The sequence below is a fragment of the Chrysochloris asiatica genome, unplaced genomic scaffold, assembly GCF_000296735.1.
Source record: "Chrysochloris asiatica unplaced genomic scaffold, ChrAsi1.0 scaffold00545, whole genome shotgun sequence".
Taxonomy (NCBI): Eukaryota; Metazoa; Chordata; class Mammalia; order Afrosoricida; family Chrysochloridae; genus Chrysochloris; species Chrysochloris asiatica.
Window position 1 is genome coordinate 133394 of NW_006409063.1, and position 6867 is coordinate 140260.

General features: G+C 45.5%; 1 protein-coding gene across 1 annotated transcript in view; it reads left to right on the plus strand.

The window, feature by feature from the left end:
- PPM1F (protein phosphatase, Mg2+/Mn2+ dependent, 1F) overlaps positions 1–5785 on the plus strand; it is a 27419-nt gene extending 21634 nt beyond the window's left edge. The window contains exons 6-7 of the mRNA XM_006877639.1: positions 2570–2663; positions 5430–5785. Coding sequence (XP_006877701.1) covers positions 2570–2663; positions 5430–5785 — 450 coding nt within the window. The remainder of the gene's footprint in view (positions 1–2569; positions 2664–5429) is intronic.
- The last annotated feature ends 1082 nt before the right edge of the window (positions 5786–6867 follow it).

Consider the following 6867-nt stretch of genomic DNA (forward strand, 5'->3'; position numbering starts at 1 on the left):
CATTGTACCTCATGACTGATCTGGATATAGTTCTTTCTGACAATGAATGCAATACCATTCCTCTTCAATTTGTCATTCCTGGCATAGTAAACCATGTGGTCATCAGATTCAAAATGGCCAATACCAGTCCATTTCAGCTCACTAATGCCAAAATATCGATGTTTATGTGTTCCATGTCATTTTTAACAACTTCCAATTTTCCCAGAGTCATACTTTGTACATTCCATGTTCCGATTTTCAGTGGATGTTTACAGTTTTTTTCTTCATTTTGAGTTGTGTTCCATCAGCAAATGAAGGTCCCGCAGGCATTACTCCGTTCACGTTATCACGGTCAACTCTACTTTGAGGAGGCAGCTCTTCCCCAGTCGCATTTTGAGTGGCTTCCTACCTGAGGGGCTCATTTTCCGGCAGTGTTTCTCTGCTATTCATAAGGTTTTCAGTGAGTAAATATTAGGAAGTAGTTTGTCACTCCTTCTTCCTAGTCTGTCTTTGTCTGGAAGCTCATCTGAAACCTGTCCACCATGGGTGACCCTGTTGGTGTTTAAAATACCGGTGGCATAGCTTTCAGAATCACAGCAACTCACAAGCCACCACAGTTGGACAAACTGACAGACGAGTGGTGGAGGTTGGGCTTAGTAGCAGGGAAAACATTCCAACCTGGGGCTGCTTGTTCTGAATGTGCTTGGGTTTGTCAAGCCTAGGCCTCTGGTCAGGTGTTCTGGTGGCACAGGGCTTAAGTATATGCTGCTGATGGAAAGGTCAGAGATTTGAACCTAGCAGTTGCTTCTAGGGAAAAAAATGAGACTGTTTGCTCCCATAAAGATTTACAGCCTTGGAAACCCTAGGGAGGAACTCTCTGTTCTGTTGAATCCCAGTGAGTCAGAACGGACTCCATGGTAGGGGTTTTTTTATGATTAACGAGGAGCCCTTTGACTGCTAACTAAAAAGTTAGCAGTTTGAACCCACCACCACTCTGAGAGAAAGATACGGCAGTCTGTCTCCATAAAGATTGGCAGCTTTGGAAACCCTTTGGAGCAGTTTTGTTCTGTTGTATAGGCTCCATGTGAGTTGGAACTGACTCCACAGCAGTGGACGGGGTATCACGTGCTTCAGTATATTGTCTAGCAGCTGTATTTACCCTTCTGTTAGAGGTAGACGCCAAGGACCTCAAGTCTGACTCTAGGCCTCACTCTTTCTACGGCCCTCACCCTTCAGTACTCCTCAGAGAAATGGCGGAAATGGTCAGTGTGTGGCTGCTAACCCAAAGGTTGACATTTTTTGAGTGTACTCAGACATACCTGAGAAGAAAGTCCTGGCATTCTACTGCTAAAAAATTCACCATCGAAAACCCTGCACAGTATAGGTCTACCTGACACATGAGGTCTCTGTCAATCTTTTTTTTTGACATATTTTACCAAGATAAAATGAAACGTTTTTATAAAGGATTGGCTCTCAGCAGCACCCAGGACATGTAGTGGGTACAAACTGTACCAATGTATGTTTGTTGCCATTGAGTCAGTTCCAACTCAGACAACACTAGCACAGCAGAAGGAAACACTACCAGGTCCTGCACCATCCTTACATCTGCTGTTATGTTTAAGCCCATTGTTGTAACTACTAGGTCAGTCCATCTCACTGAGAGTCTTCTTTTTTGTTGACCCTCCACTTTACCAAGCATGATGTCGTTCTCCAGGGTCTGGTCCCTCCTAATAATATGTCCAGAGTATATGAGATGAAGTCTCAACATCCTCACTTCTCAGGAACATTCTGAAGTACTTCTTTTAAGACAGATCCATTTGTTTTCCGGGCAGTCCGTAATCTATTCAGTTTTCATCACCAACATCATCATTCAAAAAAGCATCCATTCTTCTTTGATCTTTATTCATTGTCCAGCTTTTGCCTTCATATGAGTTGATTTAATATATTTATATTATATATCCTGTTCTGTGTTATATGTTTCTGAGTCCCTGGATGACTCAAACAATTAAAGCACATAACGGTTCAAATCCACCCAAAGGCACCTTTGGAAAAATATCTGGTCCACATCTTTCAGGTTACAACCGTGAAAAACACTATAAAGTGCAGTTCTTCTATTATGCACATGGGGGCGCCATCAGCCAGTCAGCTCCCTGGCATCTGGTTTTCAGCACTTCTCAGAGGTGCAAATGTTGATGGCTGTGGGTAGTATGTTTTTGTTTGCCCCATAGTTTATTTGGCTTTAGTAGTTTTTTAGGGTAAACACTGGATTGTGAACCAACTATAAGGTTAGCAGTTCATATTAGCTGTACTACAGGGAAAAGATGAAGCTCTCTGATCCTGCGAAGCTTTACAGCCTCATGAACCTTACACAGGGTCACTGTGAGTCAGAACCAACTCATTGGCATTTACCAACAACACACTGAAGAACACTTAGATTATTTATAATTTCTCACTGTTTTAAATCATGAATAATTTGATGTATCTCTGGACCTCCCAGCTCTCTCCCTGCTGTGGTTTCAGGTGTTGTCTGAGAAGCCAGTCTGGGAAGCGGTCTTAGGGTCACCCCTTGACTACAGTTTTCTTTCCACAGGATGAAAGGGAGCGCATTGAAGCTCTGGGTGGCTTCGTGTCTCATATGGACTGCTGGCGAGTCAACGGGACCCTAGCTGTCTCCAGAGCCATCGGTAAGAAAGCACTGGAGTTTCCCTAATGGTATGGGGACTAGAGAGCAGTATGTGCTGAAGAATGATATGGTAGACTATGTGTCTTCATGGCCTTGGGGCACTGAAAGCAACAGAAAATCATTCTCGGAGTTCTGGAAATCAGAAGTCCAAAATCATGTTGTCACAGGGTTGGTTATCTGAGAGAGCATCTATCTATCCTATGTCCTTCCAGTTTCCAGTGGTGCCGAGTTTCTTGGCACTCATTTACTTGTAGCTGTATCACAGCAATCTTTTCTTTGTCTTTCCTCTGCGTGTTCTCGGTGCCGCTAAATCTCCTTATAAAGATACCAGTCATGAGATTTAGAACCCACCGTAATCTAGATGGCCTCTTCATAACTTCACAGGTACTAGGCACTAAGACTTGAACATAACATACGAGGAGACACAGGCCAACTCAAGCCACTAAAGCTATGTGATCAGTCAGATTATGAAGGGAGATCTGATAAGATTTAGAGTGCAGACACTTCCAACACTTTCATCTCACACAAACAGTTCTAGTTGGAAATACAAATTATCTCTGCATTGAAACAAGTCCCTCAAATAGAAACCTGTCCACCAGTGTTAGATTGTAGCACTCTGCACAATACTCCAAAGGTGGAAACAGCCCCAGTGTCCGTGAATGGGCAGTCTGTTTTCTATGGTTACCACATTCCTTTCACACAGAAGAATGGACACACACACCGTGACATAATCAGACAGTAGAATATCCCCCAGTCTTAAAGAGAAACAAAGTTCTCATGCGTGGCACATGGATAAACGTTGGAAACATCATGCTGAGAGAAATAAGTTAGTCACAAAAAGACAGTCATTGTATGGTCTCACTTACTATGAAATATCTAGAGTAATTACAGATGCATGGAGACCCAAGTTCACTAGTGGTTTCCATGAGTGGAGAGGTGAGGGAGAAGAAGGAGTCATTGCTCAGGAGGGATTTGGAAATGGATAGTGATGGTTGCACGACATGAGTGTAACCAGTGTTACTGAATTGTACATGTAAAAAATGTGGAATTGTCAAATGTTACATGTACAAGGATAAGGCAAAAAGTATTGCTACTAGGGTTCAAAAAGTACATGTACTGGCATATAAAATGTGTTTAAACGTGTCTTTGTGATCAGTTGATGCCTGTAGACAAGTGCTCTAGTAATATGCTTGTATTCGTCTTGTTAGAGGAAACATGATGGCTCTGTGGAGTAAGCACTGGACTGCAAACAACAAGGTTGGCGGTTCAAGCCCACCAGCTGCTCCTAAGAAGAAAGATGAGGTTTTCTGCTCCTATAAAGATTTACAGCCTCAGAAACCCTACATAAGGTCACTATGAATCAGAACCAACTTACCAACATTAGCAATAGTCTTACTAGGGTGCCTACAGAAAAAAAAATATTCAGTCTCAACAGTGACTTTCCAAGGGAATCTGCTGGGCCAATTTGATTCAAGGCAGAAGTCAGCTCAGAAGATACGGAGACTGCTTTTTGGAACCCTAAAGGGGTCATCTTGATAGATTTTCTCAAAGGACACATGACGATCACGAGGGCTTATTAGGAAAAGTTTTTAGAAAATTGAAAACTGCTCTGATGAGAAAAATGCCAGGAAAGTTGCATTAAGAAAAATTTCCGTCACAATAGTGCTCATTCTTTGAGAGTAGCAAGGGCTGTCTTATGAGATCATTTCCTTGGGAAACCTTACCCCACCCTACAGCCCTGATTTTGCCTCTTCAAAGTTTTTTTCCCAAAATTCAAAGAACATTGAAAAGGAACAAACACAATTTGAGTTTCTCAAAAATATAAAACCATTTGGTATGATATGATTCAAAGTGTGCAGAATTTTTCAGGGAAGGATTCTTGTTAAATGTTATCAAGTCAGTTCCAACTCATAGCAACCCTGTAGAATATTTCCAGGGAGCGGCTGGTGAGCTTGAACCACCGACCTTGAGGTTCAAATTGACTTTGCAGTCCAGTGCATTAACCCACAGCGCAATACAAGTAAAGGATTGGAGAGATGGAAACACTACCTTCAGAAATATATAGAGCTAGATGAGGGGGCTGGCAGTCCTGGGAGAGAGCTGATATTGGACCTGAGGAACAGAAAATCAGAAGGAAGCCCTATGTTTGAGCTGAGTGCTGGGGATGGGGGAGTGCCAAGGACAGCAAAGGAGAAGCGAAGGTGTTGGACTGGTAGTTGCTGGTGCTGTCAGGTGTACATGTGGGAGCTCGGGCTGGACTGCAGGCACTGACCACAGCACTCAGCCCATATGGAGCCCTCCCCTCTGCTTTAGCTCCAGTTTCACTAGAATTTGTGATGCTGAGACCGGCCTTTACCAGTACCTATTAAGAGTCTGCCTGACTCGTGGCAACCCCAGGTGTGTCCGAGGAGAGCTGTGCTCTGTTGGGTTTGCAGTGACCAGAGTCTCAGGACTCAGTGACCAGGCCTTGCTTCCAAGGAGTCTGTGGGTTAGCAGCTGAGTGTGTGGTTGGTTGCACTGCCCAGGGACTCCATGTGCCTTCGCTGGTTTCTGACTTCCCTGAAGGACGCCAGAGGAAACCCTGTTCTGCTTTCTCCATAGCGTTTAACAGGAAGTCATTGTTTCTGTCTACAGTCTCTTGACTGACCGACCGCTGCATAGCAAGTGGTCTGTGCCCCCACAGGGTACCAAATGAGCAGGAGACGAATGGATAGGAAGGGGCCACGTGTGGGCCTTGACACCAGGCTCTCTTCTCTTTCGTGCCCAGGAGACATTTTCCAGAAGCCCTATGTGTCTGGAGAGGCAGATGCAGCCTCCTGGGAACTGACTGGCTCTGAGGACTACCTGCTGCTCGCCTGTGATGGCTTTTTTGACTTCGTGCCCCCTCAAGAAGTCACTGGCCTCGTCCAGAGCCACTTAGCCCGTCAGCAGGGCTGTGGGCTCCACGTTGCCGAGGAGCTGGTGACTGCAGCCCGGGAGCAGGGTTCCCGAGATAACATCACTGTACTAGTGGTCTTCCTCAGGAATCCCCACGACCTGCTAGAGGCTGGGCTCCAGGAGTCGAGGGACTTGTTGCTCTCTGACCTCTCGGAGCCCAAGACCAGCCCAATCCAGAGAATCTAAGGGACTCGTGCCCTGCCCTCCCCACCCTACCCTGCAATGCTTCTCCTCGGATGCCTTAGGAAAAGAGTGGGCAGAGGGCTGCTGCGATTTGCTTCCCCCAGGACCTCTCTCATTCAAGGCTCTTGCGTTATGCCTAACCCAGTAACTGCATCATGGTGGGTAGGAGTGCACCCTGCTTGTAGCCGACTTGGGGTGGTAGCAGGTCTCAGAAGGAAGCATAGGAAGAGACCTGACCAAAGAGAAGACCTGGGAAGTTCACTTTGCTCCTGGCTCCCAGTAAAGGGACACTCCAGACAGGCTGTCTAACACAGAGTTCTCATGCATGCTGCCACCATGGCTGAAGCTGAGGGACCCTCATGTTGGCAAGTATGCCTGATGGGCTCTGGTTAGCCATTCATGGTGGTCTCCCAAAATGGAGAGGGACACCAGCTTGCAACAGCCTCAGGCCTATGGGACCTCTGGTCCCCTCACTTCCTCCCTACCCTCTTCTGTGGTCACCCCAGGAACCACAGATGTCTTTGTGTGTGTGTTTGTGTGCTCAAGTGCACACTTGTGTGTTTTCCAGGGGAATGTCTAACTTTGAAACAGTATTTCAGGTATTGTGCCAAGGTGACCTTTGTGCCATATAATTTAAACAGAGCTTTAGCTGTTATTTTAACTCCTCAGAAAACTCATGTAGATACTTTTTTTTTTTTTTAATCCTGTATTTAGGGGAAATTTTTGCAGTGTTATTGGATTTATTTTTTTTTTTAATTTCTCAGTCAGGATGGAAACAAAACCTTTTCCAGGTGTTGTAGATTGGCCACTCAAGTGCCTTAGGCAGCTCCCAGGAAGCAGGCTACTGGCCTGTTTGGGGTTTCTGCAGCAGCAAGGCTCTCATTAGCATGTGTAATTTTTGCCAGAAGTCTCTGGGATGGAGGGTTCCCCCTGCCTCTTTGTGATATGCTACCATGGTCAGCCAAGAGGCTGATGCCTATGAGCACAGTCCTGAGTGGTAGGTGGTGGGAGCGTTTGCCCCATTACGGAAGACATGGGTATGGGTAGCTGGCATGACCACAGCCCCACATACATGCTTGGTCTAG